We start from the raw sequence: 24,106 nt of genomic DNA, 5'->3' as shown, positions 1-24,106 counted from the left end.
ACGAGGGGGCCATCCTGGTACCCATGGCTGTTCCCTTTAATTGTTGGTATGTCTGGCCTTCAAAAGTGAAGAAGTTGTGGGTCAGGATGAAGCTGGCTAAGGTAATGAGGAAAGAGGTTTAGGTAGGGTGGCAGGTGATCGGCGTGAAAGGAAATGCTCCATCGCAGCGAGGCCCTGGACGTGCGGAATATTTGTGTATAAGGAAGTGGCATCAATGGTTACAAGGATGGTTTCCAGGGGTAACAGATTGGGTAAGGATTCCAGGCGTTCAAGGAAGTGGTTGGTGTCTTTGATGAAGGATGGGAGACTGCATGTAATGGGTTGAAGGTGTTGATCTACGTAGGCAGAGATACGTTCTGTGGGGGCTTGGTAACCAGCTACAATGGGGCGGCCGGGATGATTGGGTTTGTGGATTTTAGGAAGAAGGTAGAAGGTTGGGGTGCGGGGTGTCGGTGGGGTCAGGAGGTTGATGGAGTCAGGTGAAAGGTTTTGCAGGGGGCCTAAGGTTCTGAGGATTCCTTGAAGCTCCGCCTGGACATCGGGAATGGGGTTACCTTGGCAAACTTTGTATGTGGTGTTGTCTGAAAGCTGACGCAGTCCCTCAGCCACATACTCCCGACGATCAAGTACCACGGTCGTGGAACCCTTGTCCGCCGGAAGAATGACGATGGATCGGTCAGCCTTCAGATCACGGATAGCCTGGGCTTCAGCAGTGGTGATGTTGGGTGTAGGATTAAGGTTTTTTAAGAAGGATTGAGATGCAAGGCTGGAAGTCAGAAATTCCTGGAAGGTTTGGAGAGGGTGATTTTGAGGAAGAGGAGGTGGGTCCCGCTGTGACGGAGGACGGAACTGTTCCAGGCAGGGTTCAATTTGGATGGTGTCTTGGGGAGTTGGATCATTAGGAGTAGGATTAGGATCATTTTTCTTCGTGGCAAAGTGATATTTCCAGCAGAGAGTACGGGTGTAGGACAGTAAATCTTTGACGAGGGCTGTTTGGTTGAATCTGGGAGTGGGGCTGAAGGTGAGGCCTTTGGATAGGACAGAGGTTTCGGATTGGATATATGATGTGACTTACCAAACGAAAGTGCTGGCACGTCGATAGACACACAAACATACACACAAAATTCAAGCTTTCGCAACAAACTGTTGCCTCATCAGGAAAGAGGGAAGGAAAGGGAAAGACGAAAGGATGTGGGTTTTAAGGGAGATAGTAAGGAGTCATTCCAATCCCGGGAGGGATTACCTTAGGGGGAAAAAAGGACAGGTATACACTCGCACACACACATCCATCCGCACATATACAGACACAGACAGACATGTGTAAATGCAAAGAGGTTGGGCAGAGATGTCAGCCGAGGAATTTTTCCCTCTATTATTTATACATATATTGCTTGCACAAGGTATAAATGGGCAGTGCATTGGTAGAGCAATCATTTCCACTCAAATGATTCATGTAAGAAGGTTTCCTAGTGCTTATGGCCACATGATGGGAATTTTGACTTTGAATGTGGAATGGTAGTTGGAGGTAGACACGTGGCACATTCCATTTTGGAGATCATTACAGAATTCAATATTCTGAGATCCACAGTGTTAAGAACATGCTGAGAATGCCACACTTCAGGCATTACCTCTCACCATGGACAAAGCAAAGGCTGCACACATGGTAAACTTAGGAAAACATCTTTGCTACACAGTGTGACTACTTCTAAGAGGCAAATTTTGCATACGTTTATAAGCAGGATCTTATCACGTGTTTTACTTCCAACTTTTTATTCTTCTGCCAAAGCAATAACTCTTACTACTTAATTAAATAAGTACATTACATAGTGTGAATAAAGTGGGTAAAAGTACAAAACACTTTCCATACAGACTTTTAACACTATGTTAATAACTTTACACACATTTCAATCTTAGAATATGTAATGTATCTGGAACTGCGATTTGTGATACAAACATATGGAGTGACACATTAAAATCTGTTACACCCAAACTCCGGCAGGACTTTATCAATTTCATAACAGAAAAACCCTTTGCACAGGGGTTGAACCAAAATTTGAAATAACTTAAGTGGATTGTCTGTACAATCAAAGATATTGCTCTTGGGGTGTCACTCTATACAAGTTTCCAATTCCTGGATTGGACAAGCACGACATTGAGCTGGGTGCTGTAAATCTATGAGCTCAAGTTTGGTGTAATCAGGTACATTGGCAGTCAAAAGTGAAACAAAGAAATCGAAATCAGTTACAGTTGTGCAGTCTTGGAATCTCTTTCTAAATTCATGATAAAATGTTGCTATTACTAAAATGTAGTCAGTCATGGTTGGTCCACATATAACCATTCAGAGTTAAGGAAACGTTCCGTGTCATGATTTTGAAGCTGATTTTTCCGTGGAATTAATTTCTATTCAATCGGCTCAATCGTGTCTGCCATATCTGTTACCAAATAATACTCCAGTTGCATTAAGACCTTTAATAAATTCAAATTATTTGTTTGTTTGTTAGTGCCGACTATAAAACGTTTTGTCACCACTAGCTACCGTTAACTGTAAAAACTATTTTAAAAAAGAATGTGAGGAAAGAAAATCTAAATTTACTAAAATTATGTCAATTCTTGTGCTTCTGTACGGCATCTGACTTTAACATTTAGCAAATAACAGAAGAGTCTGAAATGAGATTCCCAAGATTTGTGGAATGATGTGTAAAATTACATAAAATAAGAATACAGAACTAAAAATTGACTCAATGAAAGATAAAGATGAATATACACTGAGGTGACAAAAGCCCTAATATAGCAAATGCACATATACATTATAACATAACATATTATGTTCGAGTAGAATGACTTTTCTGGAGACTAGAAATCTGCTCTGTAGGAATCAGCATGGGTTTCGAAAAAGTCGATTGTGTGAAACCCAGCTTGCGCTATTCGTCCACGAGACTCAGAGGGCCATAGACACGGGTTCCCAGGTACATGCCGTGTTTCTTGACTTCCGCAAGGCGTTTGATACAGTTCCCCACAGTCGTTTAATGAACAAAGTAAGAGCATATGGACTACCAGACCAATTGTGTGACTGGATTGAAGAGTTCCTAGGTAACAGAATGCAGCATGTCATTCTCAATGAAGAGAAGTCTTCCAAACTAAGAGTGATTTCAGGTGTGCCGCAGGGGAGTGTTGTAGGACCGTTGCTATTCACAATATACATACATGACCTTTTGGATAACATTGGAAGTTCACTGAGGCTTTTTTGTGGATGATGCTGTAGTATATCGAGAGGTTGTAACAATGGGAAATTGTACTGAAATGCAGGAGGATCTGCAACGAATTGATGCATGGTGCAGGGAATGGCAATTGGATCTCAATGTAGAGAAGTGTGATGTGCTGTGAATACATAGAAAGAAAAATCCTTTATCATTTGGCTACAATATAGCAGGTCAGCAACTGGGAGCAGTTAATTCCATAAATTATGTGGGAGTAGGAATTAGGAGTGATTTAAAATGGAATGACTATATAAAATTAATTGTCGGTAAATCAGATGGCAGACTGAGATTCATTGGAAGAATCCTAAGGAAATGCAGTCTGAAAACAAAGGAAGTAGGGTACAGTACACTTGTTCGCCCACCGGTGTGGGATCTGTACCACATAAGGTTAATAGAAGAGATAGAGAAGATCCAACGGGGAGAGCAGCGCGCTTCGTTACAGGATCATTTAGTAATTGTGAAAGCATTACGGAGATGATAGATAGACTCCAGTGGAAGACTCTGCAAGAGAGACACTCATTAGAGCGGTACGGGCTTTTGTTGAAGTTTAAAGAACATACCTTCACCGAGGAGTTAAGCAGTATATTGCTCCCTCTTACGTATATCTCGGGTAGAGACCACGAGGATAAAATCGGAGATATTAGAGCCCACACAGAGGCATACCAACTATCTTTCTTTCCACGAACAATACGAGAGTGGAATAGAAGGGAGAACCAATAGAGGTACTCAAGGTACCCTCCGCCACACACCGTCAGGTGGCTTGTGGAGTATGGATGTAGAGGTAGATACAGATACAGATGGCGGTAGTATTGCATACACAAGGTATAAAAAGGCAGTGTATTGGTAGAGTTGTCATTTGTACTCATGTGATTCATGTGAAAAGGTTTCCAACACGATTGTGGCAATACGATGGGAATCAACAGACCTCAAACGTGAAATGGTAGTTGGAGCTAGATGCTTGGGACATTCCGAATAGGATATCATTAGGGAATTGAATATTGCGAGATCCAAGCTGTCAAGAGTGTGCCGAGAATTCGGGCATTACCTCTCGCTATGGACAAGACAGTGGCCAACAGCCTTCACTTAGTAACCGAGAGCAGTGGCATTTGCATAGTGTTATCATTGCTAAAAGACAACCAACACTGCATAAAAATAACTGTAGAAACCAAAGTGAGATGTATGATGAATGTATGTGTTATGACAGTGTGGTGAAATTTGTCTTTAATGGGCTCTGGCAGTAGACAAGAGACACAAATGCCTTTGCTGACAACACATCACCTGCAGTGCCTTTCCTGGGCTCGTGACCATATCGATTGGATCCTAGATGACTGGAAAACCATGGCCTGGTCAGATAAGTCCCAGTTTTAGTTGGTAAGACCTGACGGTAGAGTTCGGGGGTGGCACAGACCCCACGAAGCCGTGGACCCAAATTCTCAACAAGACACTGCGGAAACTGGTGATCGCTCCATAATGGTGTTGGCTGTGTTTACATGTAATGGGCAGGGTTCTCTGGTCCAACTGAATTGATCATTGACTGGAAATGGTTATATTCAGCTTCTTGGAGATCATTTGCAGCCATTCATGGACTTTTCGTTCTCAAACAACAGTGGAATTTTTATGGGTGACAATGCAGCATGTCACTGGACCCCAATTGTTTGCGACTGGTTTGAAGAACATTTTGGACAACGTAAGCGAATGATCTGGCTACCCAGATCACCTGACATCACATCAAACATTTTGGGACATAACCGAGGGGTCAGTTAGTGCACAAAATCCTGCACTCGCAACACTTTAGCAATTATCAAAGGCTATAGTATCAGCACGGCTCAGTAACTCTGCAGGGCAAGTCCGTGCTGTGTCGAGTTGCTGCATTATGTCAGGAAAGAGGAGACTGACACAATATTAGGAGATATCCCATGACTTTTGCCACCTTAGTGCACGGTTAAGTGGAAGGCCATTGCAAGCTCATGAAATACATACAACATGGAAAAGGAGGTGTTAGAAGAGCCAAGAAAAAATAGTATGAATAAGGCTGACACATTACGAAAGAAGATGTTCCAGGACTACTCTCTGAGGGGGTGGGATGTGAGGGTGGTGCTGATGAGCAATTGGTAGCAGGAGACCGTTTAGCTACTACATGCGGGTTGTTTTAAGTTGACAGATATGGGGTATAGATGTTTATTCCCAGAGAGGAACCCAAAAGTGGGACTGTTTACCTCGAAGCATTCATTTCCAAAGCAGCTCCTGGTCTGGGCACACTGTGGTGTGGCAACCAAAATGCACGTTTTCTGTTTTATTGGCGAAAATCTGAAAGCCACGACAGAGTACCTAAGGAAAGAATTCTGTACAGCTCTTTGATGTCGACAGTCTGCTAAAGCCACAAACTGAGAGTTGTACCGTATGAAAAATTCTTCAACACAGAAATCAGGAGTAACCACTGACCCACAGGTTTCTGTTAAGTCTATTAATGGCTATAAACAAAAGTATGACACCAAATAGCAAGCCCTAACTGATACTGTTTTCCTCAGTAGAAGTCAGGAAAGAGCATCTGAAACTCTAGCCGTAGAGTGTGGCCAAAATACGGTGATGGCAGATGGTATTGTGCACTTCGTGCAAGAGGAGAAAAAGGGCTGGGAACAGCTGAAAGGAATAGCCGACATCTTGAAAGTAGGTTATAAGATGAACTTCAACAACAGTAAACCAAGGATAATGGTGTGTACTCAAATTGAATCAAGTGATGTTGAGAGAATAAGGTTAGTAAATGAGACAATAAAAGTAGTATATGGGTTTTGCTATTTGGGCAGCAAAATAATTGACTTGTGACCAAAGTAGAGAGCATATAAAGTGCATTTTTGCATACTGTAAACTGAATGAAATTAAAGTGCTAGGAAGTCTCTTCTGAAGGTATTTATCTATGAGTGTAGCTTTGTACATAAGTGAAACTTGGACATGAAAACAGTTCAGCAAAGAAGAAAAAGAGTAACTCCTGAAGTGAAATGTTCTAGATGGGACAGATCCAATACCTAATGAGGAGATACTGAATGAAATTAGGGAAAAATGAAATTTATGCGACAACCTGACTAAAAACAGGAATTGATTAATAGGTCACTCCCTAAAGTTCCAAGGAATTGCTAGTTTGGTACAGGGTGAAGTGTACGAGGTAAAAATCACACACGGGCACCGAGACTGAAATACATGGTTAGTGAAAGCCTACCGGACTGCCATTTCCACCTGGACCGGGTGATCAGTTGTGGACCAGCCATTCAAGACATCACACTGATAGCTGGACAAAAATTTTTATAATGCACAGGCTACTATCATCTCAAATAATTTCTGTAACATATTAGTGAGACTGGTTGGCCTACAGCTGTCAATGGAAGCTGAGGTTTTGTCTGGCTTAGAAATTGGGATGATTGCACATCCTGTTACTGCAAGGGGAATTCATCTCTAAGACAGAGTTGCTTGGTAACTATTAGCAGGTAGTGTTCACCATCCACATCCAGGTGTCAGATCGAGCTCTAGAGCCGTATCATGGAACAAGTCGAGGTCGCTGTGCAATACACTTAGATTGTTATTATTATTATTATTATTATTATTATTATTATTATTATTACTTATATTTTATGGCCTTCATTGGACCACTCTAGCCAACTTTATACAACGAATTTTTCAGTTTCCTGTCACCCCAGTACTTCTTCATTCTCTCGGATCTCATCCTTTTTTCTTCATCAGAAATCACCCTTCCTATTGTCTATTTGTTGATTACCATTTGCAGTCTGGTTTGTTTGTTTGTGAGTTTCCTGATTTTGTTAGTTTTGTTTCTTAGGTCTTCCAATGTAATCTGTAGCTATCCATATCTTCCTTGATTTCTGTAATCCACTTAATGTTGCACTTACTATTCCACAATTTTTCTATTAATACATGTGTTCCTTAAAAATCCACTTACTTGTTTGCTTGCTTGTCTGCCTTGACCAATATGGTTCTTAATTTCATGGATTTATCTTTAATAAATATGACTCCCAAATATTTCTAATAATCAACAGATCTTACTACCCTGAAATACGCTTAGATTAATAGACAGACAGGCATTATTCTAATCGCCATTTATAAGCTTCGAAGATGGGAGGATAATAAGCAGACACCTGGCATGGATCTAAGGAAGAGGGTGGTGGTGATGCCCACTCACTCCTCCCACCCCGACCACACCCCAACCAAATTTCACTAAAATATTTAATACTTTTTACATAAATTCATTTCCAAATTTCTCGGCTAACTTTCAGAGAATAAAGTGTGTTGAAAACTGCAAATTATTCTAGAAATTAGAGGCTATGACCTTGACCAGTAATACACCATCACTGTTGTTTCTTAGTCTTTGCTTCCCATGTTATTTTTGGGCATCACCTTCTCCTTCTTCTCCTACTAGTTGGAATCCATTCAATCATCATCTTCAGCTAGCTTTCCTGATCCAAAAGATATACATGCCCATAGCATCTCATTCATTTTTCTCAGCTTGCTTCCATTAGAGTGACATCAAAGTTCAACTCTTATGAATGTCTTCATTTTTAACTTTCTCCCGTACTGTCAACCTATAGCAATACCTCGAACATCTTGTGCCCATTAACAATAAGTCTGTCTCAATCCTTTCAGTAATTTCTCATGTTTCTGCTCCATATACTTTCTACAATAATTCTGAATGTTCATTTCTGATTTAATACCCACGTTCCTTAAAACTCCACTTAATTGTTTGCTTGCTTGTCTACCTTGGCCAATATGGTTCTCAATTTCATGGATTTATCTTTAATAAATAGGACACCCAAATATTTCTAATACTCAACCCATGTAGCTCATATCATCCCCACCCTCTGCAAAAATGACTTGGCCATCAGCGAAATGCAAAGCAAATAGCTTGTCATCATTTGTATATGCATCAACACTACAACAGGAACATTTCCGTGACCTTAAGGAAGAATTCAAGTAGTGAGTAGTAAGTGCTATTGTGCATCTTTGTCATACCTTTTGGCCTCTGGAATCCCTACAGATATGTTTGTACCTACTTTAATTCTACTAATTGCTATCACTGGGATTCTTAGGATGAATGAAAATCATATGGGTCTCTACATTCCTGGCCAGTCTTTTTTTCATAAACTGTTTAAGGCAAAACATATGGTCTGTGTGTGAACTTCCAGCATGGATACCATTTTGTAGTTCTCCATCCATAATTTACATTTTGATTCTCACCTTTCTAATTTTCACTTATAATGTAGAGCAGCAACTTTGATGACCTGCTGGCCTGACAGACGTAATTAATTACAACTCACAAGCTGTATCATAGTGTGGCACAACGTTAGCAGTCCTAGCACATAAAATCGAAACTATAGCATATGTGACATAAGAGGCGTGTGAGAATGGTAATGAGAATGACAACACTGCAAGTGATCCGGTAATGCTGTGTTGTTCTACTTGTGTAGAGTGCTGTATTCATCCTTTCCAGATGTTCAGTCAGAGTTTCAGCTTTGTACAGACATCACATAATTTTTGAGAGCACCTTCTGTGAAGCTGTGTTTTTGTTTTGTGCTATGAAAATGGAACAGCGGAATTTAGAGCAACATTATGCAATCAAGTTTTGTGTTAAACTCGGGGAATCCACAAATATGACCTTCAAAAAGTTGAACACGTCTATGGAGAACATTGCCTATCAAGAGCCCAAGTTTTTCACTGGCCCAAATCTATTTTGGAAGGCCAAGAACACAATGAAGACAAACCCCGTTCAAGAAGACTTCCAGTCTCAAAAACCAATGAAAACACTGAATGTGTGTGCTCTTGTGAGCTCAGACTGACATTTAACAATGATGATAATGGGTGACCCATTAAACACTTTCACCGTATATCAAATTTTGATCAAAGATTTGCACACCTGCCAAAATGGCGTCGAAAAACATCACAACTGAGCAGAAGGACAATTGAAGAAATGTGTGTGTTGATCTCATTGAGAGGATTGTCAGTGGCTGTGAATGGTTCAGCTGTGTGGTCACGGGTGAGGAATCCTGGATTTCTGAGTACAATCCTGAGACAAAGCGGCAAAGTGAGGTGTGGCACGTCGAGACATCTCCTACACCAAAAATGCTCGAATGAGCGAATCAAAGATCAAAACAGTACTGATTTTTCTTTTGGACAGTAGGGGCATATTGCATATAAAATTTGTTCCTCCAAGACTATCAACTAAGTGTTCCAAAAATATGTCCTCAAAAGGCTCAGGAAATGGTGAATCGAGTGAGACCGGACACGCAGACAAGTAGATGCTGCATCATGACAACATCCCTTGTCACACGGCCACTTCCATCATGAAATTTTTTACTCAAATGGTATTCCTGTTGTTCCAAAGGCTCCCTATTCACCTGATCTGAGTACTTGGGACTTTTCTTTTTCCAAAATTAAGGACTGTCTTAAAAGGGTGTCATTTTGGCACTCTGGAGAACATCCAAAAGAATGTGACCATCATATTAGAGGCCCTACCAGTTGATACCTTTCAGCACTGCTACCAAGACTGGGAACGACTCCACCAGTGTAAGGACAATATTGTTGTTTCAGAAAAATAAAAACTTTGGTAGATAAAGAATCAATCTCATTACTTTCCCACACAGTCTTTCATGAAATTATAATTGTCAACTTTCTCCTTCGAATGCCAAAATACACTGCTGAGAAAAAATTAGTACACATTGAAAAATGATCGATATTGACCCGATGATGGCATATGTCATATGTGGGATAGTAGATGTACTGATAATGGTTTCAACACTGTCCACCACTGACATAGTTACCACAGTGCCATCTGTGTCTACCCTTTAATAGGGAATGCTCACAGCCAGAAGGCTCAGTGTGTTGCAAATGTGTGAAGTAATCGGGCAACGGTGCCACCGAGACACACTCGTACTTCCTACAGCCAACTGAGCAAATTTGAAGGGGGTCAAATTGTGGCCTTACCGTGGCAGAATGGTCTTTTTGGAGAATTTCTGCCCAAGTTGGACATGCTGCACGAGTTGTGCAACAATGCTGGTATCAGTGGTCACGTGAATGCTCTTACACTCGTAGACGAACTTCTGGGCATCCACGCAGCACAGACACAAGCCAGAAGCGTTATATTATAAGGGCAGCAGTGGCAGATTGTACAGCTACCACACAAAGGTAAGAGGGCTTGTGAGCCAAGATGTGTGCGAACTCGTTGTTAGCGGTGGGACTACTGGCACACACACCTCTAGCTCATCTTCCACTCGTGCCACAGCACCAACGTGCACTGCTCGACTGGTGCCATCAGAGGATCAGTTGGAAGGTGGAATGGTACACCATGACCTTCAGCAATGAATGCATGTTCTGCCTGCATGCAAGTCATGATCGTCTCTGCACACAACATAGACCTGGTGAGCACATCTACATCTACATGGATACTCTGCAAATCACATGTAAGTGCCTGGCAGAGGGTTCATCGAACCACCTTCACAATTCTCTATTATTCCAATCTCGTATAACATGCGGAAAGAACGAACACCTATATTTCCGTAAGAGCTCTTATTTCCCTTATTTTATCATGGTGATCATTTCCCTTATGTAGGTCGGCATCAACAAAATATTTTCACATTCGGAGGAGAAAGTTTATGACTGGAATTTTGTGAGAAGATTACTCCGTAGTGAAAAACACCTTTGTTTTAGTGATGTCCATCCGAGATCCTGTATCATTTCAGTGACGCACTCTCCCCTATTTTGCGATAATACAAAACGTGCTGCCTTTCTTTGAACTTTTTCGATGTATTCTATCAGTTCTGTCTGGTAAGGAGCCGTCACCATGCACCAGTATTCTAAAAGAGGACAGACAAGTGTATTGTAGGCAGTCTCCTTAGTAGATTTGTTACATTTTCTAAGTGTCCTGACAATAAAATGCTGTCTTTGGTTAGCCTTCCTCACAACATTTACTGTGTGTTCCTTCCAATTTAAGTTGTTTGTATTTGTAATTCATAGGTATTTAGTTAAATTTACAGCCTTTAGATTTGACTGATTTATTGTGTAACTGAAGTTTAATGGATTCCTTTTGGCACTCATGTGGATGACCTCACATTTCTCATTATTTAGGGTCAACTGCCAATTTTTGCACCATACACATATCTTTTCTAAATCATTTTGCAATTTGTTTTGATCTTCTGATGACTTTACAAGTCGATAAACGACAACGTCATCTGCTAACACCCTAAGATGGCTGCTCAGATTGTCTCCCAAGTCATTTATATGAATAAGGAACAGCAAAGGGCCAATCTTGGGAAACGCAAGAAATCACTTCTGTTTTACTCGATGACTATCTGTCCATTACTATGAAATGTGACCTCTCTGACAGGAAATCATGAATGCAGTCACATAAGTGAGATGATATTCCATAAGTATGCAATTTCACTACAAGCCACTGGTGTGGTACATTGTCAAAAGCATTCTGGAAATCCAGAAATATGGAACCAATTTGAAATCCTTTGTCAACAGCACTCAAAACTTCATGCGAGTGAAGAGTTAGTTGTGTTTAACAAGAACAATGTTTTCTAAATCCATGTTGACTGTGTGTCGAGGTAATTCATAATGTTCAAACACAATATATGTTCCAAAATCCCGCTGTTTATCGATGTTAATGATATGGACCTGTAATTCAGTGGATTATTCCTACTACCATTCTTGAGTATTGGTGTGACCTGTGCAACTTTCCAGTCTTTGGGTACGGATCTTTAGTTGAGCAAATGGTTGTATATGACTGTTAAGTATGGAGCTATTGCATCAGCATACTCTGAAAGGAACCTAATTTGTGTACAGTCTGGAACTGAAGATGTCCTTTTATTCAGTGATTTAAGTTGCTTCACAACTCTGATGATATCTACTTCTGCGTTACTTATGTTGGCAGCTGTTCTTGATTTGAATTCTGGAATATTTACTTCTTCATCTTTTGTGAACGCATTTTGGAAGGCTGTGTTTAGTAACTCTGCTTTGGCAGCACTGTCTTCGATATTATCTCCACTGCTATCACGCATAGAAGCCATTGACTGTGTCTTGCTGCTAGCATACTTCATATACAACCAGAATCTCTTTGGATTTTCTGCCAGGTTTTGAGATACAGTTTCATTGTGAAAGCTATTATAACCATCTCGCATTGAAGTCTGCGCTGAATTTAGAGCTTCTGTAAAAGATCGCCAACCTTGCAAATTGTGTGTCTGTTTAAATTTGGTATGTTTTTTTTTTTTTTTTTTTTTTTTTTTTCAATGTTTCTGCAACAATTGTCTGACTCGTTTTGTATACCAAGGAGGATCAGATATGTCGTTTCTTAATTTATTTAGTATAAATCTCTCAACTGCTGCCAATACTATTTCTTTGAATTCGAGCCACATTTGGTCTACACTTGTTAACTTGGAAGGCGTGAAGATTGTCTCTCAGGAAGTTGTCAAGTGAATTTTTATCTGATTTTTTGAATAGGTATATTTTTTGTTTATTTTTGTCGAATTCAGGGGCTGCAATATTCAGTCTTGCTATAACAACCCTGTGTTCACTAATCCCTGTATCCGTTTCGATGCTTGTTATTAACTCAGGATCATTTGTTGCTAAGAGATCAAGCGTGTTTTCACAACCATTTACTATTCACATGGGCTCACGAACTGACTGCTCGAAATAATTTTCAGAGAATGCGTTTAGTACGATTTCGGATGATGTTTTATGCGTACCTCCAGAATTAAACATGTATTTTTGGCAACATATCGAGGATAAATTAAGGTCATGACCAACTATAATTGTATGAATTACTACACATTTGAAATCAAACTCAAGTTTTCTTTGAACCTTTCAGCAATTGCATCATTTGAATTGGGAGGTCAGTAAAATGATTCAATTATTATTTTATTGCAGTTGCCAGCAATGACCTCTGCCCATACTAATTCACAGGAACTATCTATTTCAATTTTGCAACAAGATACACTACTTCTAACAGCAACAAACACGCTACTGCCATCTGTGTTTAGCCTATCCTTTCGGAACACCACCTATCCTTTCGGAACACCATTAGATTCTTTGCAAAAATTTTGGCTGAACTTATCTACAGCCTTAGACAGCTTTCAGTTCCTATAACAATTTGAGTATCAGTGCTTTATATTAGTGCTTGGAGCTCTGGTACTTTCCAACACAGCTATGACAATTTACAACTGTTGATAACGACGGTTCCTGTATCTACAATCTTCCTGTGTTCGGCCTGACCCTCTGTGACTGAAGCCCTTTTTGCATTTTCCCCAGACCCTCTGACCTAAAAAACCGCCCAGTCCATGCAGCACAGCACCTGCTACCCGTGTAGCTGCCTCCTGCATGTAGTGGACTCCCGGCCTATTCGGTGGAACCTGAAAGCCGACCACCCTATGACCGTCTTGTACAGCGCAGTCATCTGAGACACACTGTCCTCACTCCATGTCTTATGGTCTGGGGTGTGATAAGGTACAGCTCTCGTCCATCTTTGGTGTTTCTGGAGGGGACGGTAACCAGTACTCAGAATGTGCAGAATGATGTCAGACCAAATCTTTTACCATTCTTGCAACAGGAAAGTGATGTGTTGTTCCAACAGGATAACGCTCGTCCACACACTGCCTGTGAAACTCAAGGTGCTCTGCAAGATGTGCAGCAACTTCCCTGGCCAGTACGATCTCCGGACTTGTCTCCAATTGGGTCATGTGGGATACGATGGGTCGAGAAGTGACTTGTGCAACTTGTTGAACAACAACTCTTACAAAACTACGTGAACAGGTCATGCAGACACAGCATAACATATCCCACAACAGATTTTGCCATCTGTACCATCAAATAGATGGCAGCATCAGCACCTGCATTGCTGGCCCGTAGAGGCTACACTACATACCAATGTGTGTATTTCAGCACGGGTCAATACATGATGCCTCAACAATGCTTGTAATCAGTTCATGTACTTCATATGCACTGTTGCAACAATAAATTCTGAGTGAATTGGAAACCTCGAAAACAACATACTACTCTTTGTATCACAGTGTGTTTTATTCACTCCTACCTACATAGGGAGAAATGACTGTGATAAAATAGAAAAATTCGGAGCTCACAGGAAAAGATTAATATGTTGATACTCCCCACACGCTATTTGAGAGTGTAATGTAATGAGAACTACACTACTGGCCATTAAAATTGCTACACCATGAAGATGATGTGCTACAGACACGAAATTTAACCGACAGGAAGAAGATGCTGTGATATGCAAATGATTAGCTTTTCAGAGCATTCACACAACGTTGGCACTGGTGGCGACACCTACAACGTGCTGACACGAGCAAAGTTTCTAACCGATTTCTCACACACAAACAGCAGTTGACTGGCATTACCTGGAGAAACGTAGTTGTGATGCCTCATGTAAGGAGGAGAAATGCGTACCATCACGTTTCCGATTTCGATAAAGGTCGGACTGTAGCCAATCGAGATTGCAGTTTATCGTATCGCAACATTGCTGCTCGGTTTGGTTGAGATCCAATGACTGTTAGCAGATTATGGAATCGGTGGGTTCAGGAGAGTAATACGGAACGCCGTGCTGGATCCTAATGGCCTCGTATCACTAGCAGTCGAGATGACAGGCATCTTATCCGCATGACTGTAACGGATCGTGCAGTCACATCTCGATCCCTGAGTCAACAGATGGGGACGTTTGCAAGACAACAACCATCTGCACGAACAGTTCGATGACGTTTGCAGCAGCACGGACTATCAACTCGGAGACCATGGCTGTGGTTACTCTTGCCGCTGCATCACAAACAGGAGCGCCTACGATGGTGTACTCAACAACGAACCTGGGTGCACGAACGGCAAAACGTCATTTTTTCGCATGAATCCAGGTTCTGTTCACAGCATCATGATGGTCGCATCCGTGATTGGCGACAACGTGGTGAATGCACATTGGAAGTGTGTATTTGTCATCGCCATACTGGCGTATCACCCAGCATGATGGTATGGGGTGCCATTGGTTACACGTCTCGGTCACCTCTTGTTCGCACTGACTGCACTTTGAATAGTGGACGTTACATTTCAGATGTGTTACGACCCGTGGCTCTACCCTTCATTGGATCCCTGCGAAACTCTACATTTCAGCAGGATAATGCACGACTGCATGTTGCAGGTCCTGTACGGGCCTTTCTGGATACAGAAAATGTTCCACTGCTGCCCTGGCCAGCACATTCTCCAGATCTCTCACCAACTGAAAACGTCTGGTCACCGTGGCCGAGTAACTGGCTCGTCACAATAAGCCAGTCACTACTCTTGATGAACTGTGGTATCGTGTTGAAGCTGCATGGGCAGCTGTACCTGTACACGCCATCCAAGCTCTGTTTGCCTCAATGCCCAGGCGTATCAAGGCCGTTACTACGACCAGAGGTGGTTGTTCTAGGTACTGATTTCTTGGGATCTATGCACCCAAACTGCGTGAAAATGTAATCACATGTCACTTCTAGTATAATATATTTGTCCAATGAATACCCATTTATCATCTGCATTTCTTCTTAGTGTAGCAATTTTAATGGCCGGTAGTGTATGATAACGATCTATGAATCCTCTGCCAAACACTTGAGTGTGAATTGCACAGCAATCATGTAGTGTAGATCTTTCCTTACCTGAGACCGACAAGCTTTCCTGGAAACTTATCAAATGGCACTCCAGTAACAAGGGAATGGTCGAGTTTCAGGCATCGCAAACTGGACATTTCGAGGATACTGCTCAGACCTGGTTGCAACTTTGGAAAATCCATATTTTCCATAAGCAATGTGTGAAGTCGTGGTAACCCAGCGAGGTAGGGGACCAGGGCTCCGTCGAGACCTCTGCAGCGTGATACGTCCAGTCTGCAACAAACCACAAGTGTGCTTTCACTTATCTGAGAACAAATTGGTAGAGAAAAATGTAATGAACGTTACTTCCAGTTGGCAACTGAGAAACAGAGCATCTTCGAAGTAAATTTAAAAAATCATGAACGGCTACAAGTATAAGTGTTATAAAAACTTCTATCTAAGAGAGAGTTTGGAATTTTTTTTGGGGGGGGGGGGGGGATGGGGGGGGGTTGGGGGGGGGGGAGAGGGGGTTGGTTGTGGAGCTGACAGAGATATTACGAGGAATGCTTAATAAGCAATACAACACGTTTCTCTCCCCTGCCACTTTCAGTTGCAGAAATGAGGAATTTGTTGTGGAATATTCCCACTTCAGCCCTTACAGTTTTACTGACCCCCCGTCTCAGAAGATATAGTTGCTGAACAGTTCAAAGAAAACTTGAGTCTCATTTCAAATAGGTACCCCACTCATACAATTATAGTCGGTGGTGACTTTAATATACCCTTGGTATGCTGGAAAAATTATATGTTTAAAGCCAGCAGCAGGCATAAACCGTCATCCGAAATAGCACTGAATGCTTTCTCAGAAAATTATTTTGAACAATTAGTTCATGAGCCCACCTGAAGCGTAAATGGTTGCGAAAGCATACTTGACCTCTCAGCAACATCCGCTCCATTTGCTGAAAGGTCAGCGCATTGGAATGCCATGCACTGGGGGACCGGGTTCAATCCCCAGCTGGGGTGGGAGATTTTCTCCCCTCAGGGACTGGGTGTTGTGCTGTCATCATCATTTCATCCCCATTGTCGACACGCAAGTCGCCCAATGCGGCGTCACACTCAATAAGACTTGCACTTGGTGACCGACCTTTCCGCCTGGGAACTCCCGGGCACTGACGCCATATGATTGTTCACCTCTACGTCTAGCGAATTTTGTCCAGCAGTTTCATTTTCATGTGTCTCAGTGTTTATGACATCATATCTCCTGAACGAAGGGTCATACAATCGTATGTCTTTGTAGGTACATTCTGCAGCATACATGGATACCACCTGCAAAATGTATAGTGAACAGAGTCAGAAGTAAAGAAGTAATAAAATTTTATGATGTGGTAGCTTTTCACACATGTAAGTGTTTATGATTTCATGTCTCCTAAACTAAGTATCATACAATGATGTAATTTTTTTGGTACATTCAGTAGTACATGTAAATACCATCTGCAAAATGTGTCACAAATACAGTTCATAGTAAAGAAGCAATAAATTAAAATGATGTGCTTCACGTGGCAGTTCTGCATGAACAGCAAAAAGCAGTATATGATAAACCTTTTTTATTGCATAATCTGCAGGGTTCTCAAAGAGAAAAAGTTCGTAAAGGTTTTAACTTACGTGAATGCTCTCATTCTCAAATACTGAATGACTAGGGTAGGGATATTCTCACGTTGTGGGCTACACTGACTTTTTACTCCAACCCCCACCCCTTTGATAAGTGGGTGTTCTTGCGCCCCAGAGTGATTCTTTCCAGACTGTACATGGTATGTGTACCAAGTTTAGTGGAAATCGCTTCAGCAGTTTAGGAGAAGATGCGTAGACACATGTATTCAGGTTGAGTCACCTAACATTACCACTGGAAACACCTCCCAAACCATAACAAACTTGGAATTACCAATCCACAGACCAAAAGTGATGGGGGGGGGGGGGGGGGGGCTGGTGTAATTAGTTAATACAAATCATTGAGAAATGCATGGAAGTATGATTTTCAATACATACTCATGTTTTTTAAATGGAAACCTGTTATTATTTTTAGCACGACTGAAAATAGAAACAAATACTTAATCAATGTCATTTCTTACATTGTAAAATGTTAATTACATCCAGAGTAATTTGCAATGTAAAGCTGACGCTTGAGTAACTCCTCAGCAGTTTAATCCCGTCTATCAGAGAGAAACGAAGTAATTAGGGATACAAAAAGAACAGTGATGTAACGTAGGTACAGAACAGACTTGAACAGCTTGTTATGTCCACATGCTAACATTTCTATTAGACTTTTTCTCTGAAGAATACTGTATGGCACTGATTTGTTAGAATAAAATGTACATTAACATGAGAATTAAGTTATACTCACAAATTTGTTTTTTGTTTTCAGTTACGGAATGTAAAAGAGTGTGTCTTTACATTTCAGGCCAAAAAATGTTCAAAGCGGTGCCCATTATTTGCTGCACACTTTTGCAACCTACCGCGTAATGAACGTCTTACATGACGCAGTACATCTGGTATAATGTTGCCACAGGCTGCCTCAATACAATGTTTCATATCCTCTGGGATTGTAGGCACATCACGGTATGTGTATTCTTTTAATGTAACCTACAGAAAGAAGTCTAAATGTGTAAGATCAGGAGAACTGGCTGGCCAATTTATCTGTCCCCTATGTACTATGAAACGCCCATCGAACGTTCTGTCAAGGGTCAGCCTAATGTTCACTGCAGAATGTGCAGGGGCACCATCATGTTGATACTACATACATCTACACGTTTCCAGTGGGACATTTTCTAGCAGTGTTGGCAGATCATTTTGTAGAAACTTGGATGTATTTTGCAGCTGTTTGGGTGCCTTAACGTAAGCAAGGACCAATGAGATGGTCACCAATTACTCCGCACCATACATTTACATTCCACAGTCACTGTCGCTCTACCTGTCAAAGCCAGCAAGCATTATCCATGGACCAGTAATGCATGTTTTGTAAATTCACTGCACCTCCATTAACAGAAATTCACTCAATTATTAAAGTCATCTCCATGCAATTGCTAATGCAACGACACATGATACAGGTGAAATTTGTGACAATGAAGTATGCAGATTACACTACTTTGACTAATTACACTGTCTCTAGCGATGTCACGCAAACTTGTGTGGGTTTACGGAAACAGCAACTATTACACCAACTGCACCTGCTTCTCCTATGATGGGTTTGCAGTTTATGACCATACAATTGTTTGCAGATGTTTTCAAATGTGCGGCACATTGGATGATCTCTGTCCGGGTACCTTTCTGCATATAACTTGCAGGCTGCAACTGCATTTTGTCTACATTCGCCATAGATGAGTATCATCTCTGCCTTTTCAGTGTTAGAGTAAACCATTTTGACAGTTCTTACAACATTGTGCACACTGTTGTACTTTCGACCTTCTCACATTCCTACTGTACGTACTTCTGTTCTTACTTGTGTACAGTACACTATCACAGACGTCCGGTAACACAGTGTACTACAGTTATTCTGAGTACAAGGACTGATTCAGCAAGAATTACATGCAGACACAGAGACAGCCAAACTCGTAAACATCACAGTCTTAGTAAACATACCCCTATGGATCTTGTTTGTTACAACATACAACTGAATGTCTGAGGTCTCAAGTGTCAACTTTACACTACAAATTACTCTGGATGTACTTAACCTTTTACAATGTAACAAATGGCATTGATTAAGCATTTGTTTCTATTTCCAGTTGCGCTAAAAATAATAACAGGTTTCCATTAAAAAAACTATAAGTACATGTTGAAAATCGGACTTCCGTGCATTTCTTAATGGTTTGTATTAACCAATTACAACAGCCCCTTCCTCACTTTCAGTCTGAGGAATTGGTTATTGAATGATTTTTGTGGTTTGGGGGTTTTTACAGCAGTAATGTTAGGTGACTCACCATGTATATAAAAATAAAACAACTATTCACCACTTCATGAGTTACGATTTGATTACTCAGTTACTTTGCCTACATAGCACTGCAAAGCCAGCAACATTCCTTACATTTCAAGCTGTTCCAGATGGTAGATCTGAGAGAAGGCGGCATCAGATAGCAAATGACAACCTCTGACAATGAGTTCCCGCAAAGCGGGGCACCCGCGGCTGATGGCAATTACTGTGTCGTCGTCCAGACCGTAGCCTCCTCGTAGGTCCAGAACCCTCAGTTTTGGCAGTCCACCATCCCTTAAAAACATAAGGAAGCAGACAGTTCATATTGTGGCAGATTATTTTTCTTCACAATAGAAAAAATTAAAAAGAATAATTTTACAGGATCTCCTAACAAGGTGAGGGCACACCCTGATCATAAATTTTGACGACTGACGCGCTAATTGAGTGCCACTCTAAAGTACCTGTTGTGGGAGAATTTAGGACATGACATGCTATTCAGTTTGGACCACGTAGAATTATTGTCGGAACACATGCAAACTGTGTTTTTGTGAATCAGACCAAAAACATGATAGTTTGCCAGGTTTTGACTGGTTTTAGATATATTTGACAGATAACCAACAGTCAGATTTCGAGATGATCATTATACAGGAAAGGTGGAGGAGAGGACACAACAACAAAATTAGAGTAGGGTACACAACATCAAATTAAGCAGAGTTTCCACATAACCATAGGTCACAAATGTGCCACCGTGATGACAGGGCCACAAAATGGCAGCCAATCAGAGAAGAGCATGTGGAAGTGTGTGTGTGTGTGTGTGTGTGTGTGTGTGTGTGTGTGTCCAGTAAATGCAGGTTGTATGAATAAACTGCAGTTGTACTTTTTAAAATAAAAGTTAATTCACGCTTCTTTACGTTTGCAAGAATCAAAACTTGTAGCCTTTGAAACTCATGATTAACAACACCGCAACTCCCAGTACCACCTGTCCACTATCTTATAGCAGTACTGTTTCTCCAGTACAGGTTATTATCTTAATAAATTAATGGGTTGCAGTATTATTAGTGTAGTCGACTTAATAGTTAGGCTTTACCCAGTAAACATCACAGAAAATTCGTGTCTAATGGAAGTACCCATGGATAGGAATTTGAAGTGTGCATAGATCTGACTGTTCAGCTGAAATCTTCAGTTTCAGTTAATTTAAACAGTAATTGCACTCTCTAACATAACTGGTATTATATGGGGCAAGTTAGTTCAAACACACACACTTCCACACACTCACTGTTGATTGCTTGTGTTTCTGGAAGTAGCTCAACAATGGTGCACTTTCAACTGCTTCATCCTCATTTAAATCTTGATCTATACACCAAAAGCCACTTTACAGTGTGTGGAGGAGGGTACTTGGTGTACCACTGTGATTTCCCCTCCTTCCTGTACCAGTCGCAAACAATTCACGTGAAGAATAATTCTTGGCAAGACTGTGTGAGTGCAAATCTTTCTTTTACCTTCACAGTATTTTCACAAGACTATTTCAGGAATCAACACTGGGGAACAGCTCTTTTGCAGTGTCTGCCAATGAAGATGGCTGAGCACATTTGTGGCACTTTCACACTCACTAAACAAATATGCAACAAAACATGCTGCTCTTCTTTGGATATTTTCTATTTCCTCCATCAATCCTGTTTGGTACTGGTCCCAGACTGAAGGGCAACACTCAAGTATTGTTCGAAAGACGGTTTTGTAAAGTACATCCTTTGTGCGTGGACTACACTGAGGTTGCAAGTCTCAGGAAAGTGGTACGCACGTATACAGATGGCGGTAGTATCGTGTACACGAGGTATAAAAGGGCATTGGATAGTTGGAGTACTCAGGTGATTTGTGTGATAAGGTTTCCGACATCATTATGGCTGCATGATGCGAGTTAACATACTTTGAAAGTGAAATAGCAGTTGGAGCTAGATACATGGGACATTCCACTTTGAAAATTGTCAGGGAATTCAATATTCCTATATACAGTGTCAAGAGTGTGCCAAGCATACCAAATTTCAGGCATTGCCTCTTACCTGAGGCAACACAATGGCTGTCTGCCTTCACTTCAAGACGGAGAGCAGTGCCTTCTGCCCAGAGTTGTCAATGCTAACAGACAAGCAACACTGTGTGATATGACTGTAGAAATCAATGTGTAACATACGATGAATGTATCAGTTATGAGGGTGTGGCAAAACTCGGCATCAACGCCCCACGGCAGCAGGCGACCTACACGAGTGCCTCAGCTAACTGCACAACATCGCCTATAGTGCCTCTCCTGGGCTCGTGCCTGCATCAGTTGGACTGGAAAACCGTGGGCCGGTCAAATAAGTCCCAGTTTCTGTCAGTAAGAGCTGACGGTAGGGATCGAGTGTGGTGTAGACCCCCCCAAGCCGTGGACCCACGTTGTCAACAACGCACTGTGCGAGGTGAGGGTGGCTCCGTAATGATGTGGGCTGTTTTTGCTGGAATGGACTTGTGCCTACGTACCAAATGAACAGATCATTGACTGGAAATGGTTATGTTCGGCTACTTTGAGACCGTTTGCAGCTGTTCACAGACTTCACGTTCCCAAACAACAATGAATTTTTTACGGATAACAATGCGCCATGTCAGCAGGCCGCAATTGCTCGTGATTGGTTTGAAGAACATTCTGGACAATTCGAGCAAATGATTTAGCCACTCAGATTGCCTGACATGAATCCCTGTGAACATTTATGGCACGTAATCAAGAAGTCACTTTGTGCACAAAATACTGCATCGCAACATTTTTATACACTACCCATTTTTATCATATGTTGCATATCTGTTGTTGCTGGCAATGGTCCACCAGGATTTAAAAAAGTCTGAATCATCACAGTGTAGCTTTGACCACTGTTCTGTCTTTTTCCACAGAGTGAATCACCTTTTCATGTAATGTAGATGCATTGACAGTCTGTGTGGGACTAAAGTCTCCCCTCGACATACCTAAATCGTCATCCTGCAGGATGTCAAAGTTGAATTCCCTGGCAGGCAGACCTCATCTGTACCAAAGTTATCCACACACCTCAGGACTACACAAGCTCGACCTATTCTCTTACGCTCGCTATATTACCACGCAGAAAATGTACAACATATTCATCCCTTTAGTGGATTCCAACAGCTCCACAGCACTCATAGTCTCACGTGATAGGTCACTACCCATATTCACCAAGACTATCAATTCTGTATCTGTCATTATCATACTGTGCAAACTGAACTTCAGTGGACACATCTGCAGTGTATTTGGTACCACCTGCATTACACTTGAAACTTGTGACAATGTCACACTAGCAGTGGTCGTTCGCAGCTGGACTGTGACCCATATCCAGAAAATATAGTCGAGGACAACACAGTATCCATCACCAACAAGTGGCACTAGTTCTATATGGTCCTGAAAATTTCATACTCCAACAATGAAACTGAGCCATGTTGATCCCAATGACACCACATCATTGTCCCTCAGTCCACACAAACTATATCGTGTACTCTCAACATATCGCCTGGAAATGCTCCTAAAATTTTTGTACTTAAAGACTGTTATAGAGGCACCGTGGCTCAGTATTTCTACAGGGGACTTGCAATGAGTTGTCATGTGCATGCTATGTTAAGTTGCTGCAGTATGGTGGGCAAAAGGAGATCTGACACAATATTAAGAGGTATCCCATAAATGTAACCCAACAAAAAGTGCTGTAAACCATAAAAGAGTGAGTAGCTACTACTTACCAATGGCGGGAGAACAATTGGCTGAAACTCTGTGCCACTCAACCCAGTTTCATTAGCTGGAAACCTCAGTAACTTTAATTACCTCTAATCCTAACAGACTATACAGTCACAAAAAATGTTGCGTGTTCACCACGTAACTTACGTAAATGCCAGAGCAGCTGTGCCGGGTGGTGCCGGTTTGATGATCGCCATCTTAAGTACCTTCAAGTTCTTCAGACGTCCCAGGGCAGTAAAAGCCTCCCTCGCATCGTCGCGGACTATGTCGTAACCGTAAAGTTGCAGATATTCCAAGCTGTCGGCACAGACTGTCAGCAATGGTAGAACACACCTGTTAATGACGTGAAAATTATTTATCACACTTCAGAAGTCCAAAGAAACACAGTACCTTCTATTCTAACTACAAATTGACGGTTCTTACGCTGCCACTACTATGTCAGTTACCAATGGAATAAGCAATATCATTACTATTACCTTCACATCCATTTTTTCAATAAGGACAGAAATTGAAGCACGAG

General features: G+C 41.5%; 1 protein-coding gene across 3 annotated transcripts in view; it reads right to left on the bottom strand.

The window, feature by feature from the left end:
* LOC126215245 (F-box/LRR-repeat protein fbxl-1-like) overlaps positions 1–24,106 on the bottom strand; it is a 70,532-nt gene that overhangs the window by 7,837 nt on the left and 38,589 nt on the right. For 2 of the 3 annotated variants that reach the window (XR_007542111.1, XM_049941912.1), the window contains exons 5-7: positions 23,734–23,919; positions 19,941–20,120; positions 15,938–16,162 (exon numbers count right to left, since the gene is read on the bottom strand). Coding sequence is in view for 2 of the 3 variants with exons in the window: in XM_049941912.1 (XP_049797869.1) it covers positions 15,938–16,162; positions 19,941–20,120; positions 23,734–23,919 (591 nt within the window). In the remaining variant the exon portion in view is untranslated. The remainder of the gene's footprint in view (positions 1–15,937; positions 16,163–19,940; positions 20,121–23,733; positions 23,920–24,106) is intronic. The other variant, XM_049941913.1, reaches the window with a different exon arrangement.

The sequence above is a fragment of the Schistocerca nitens genome, chromosome 12 (assembly GCF_023898315.1).
Source record: "Schistocerca nitens isolate TAMUIC-IGC-003100 chromosome 12, iqSchNite1.1, whole genome shotgun sequence".
NCBI lineage: Eukaryota > Metazoa > Arthropoda > Insecta > Orthoptera > Acrididae > Schistocerca > Schistocerca nitens.
This window is presented reverse-complemented; position numbering and strand designations above follow the sequence as displayed.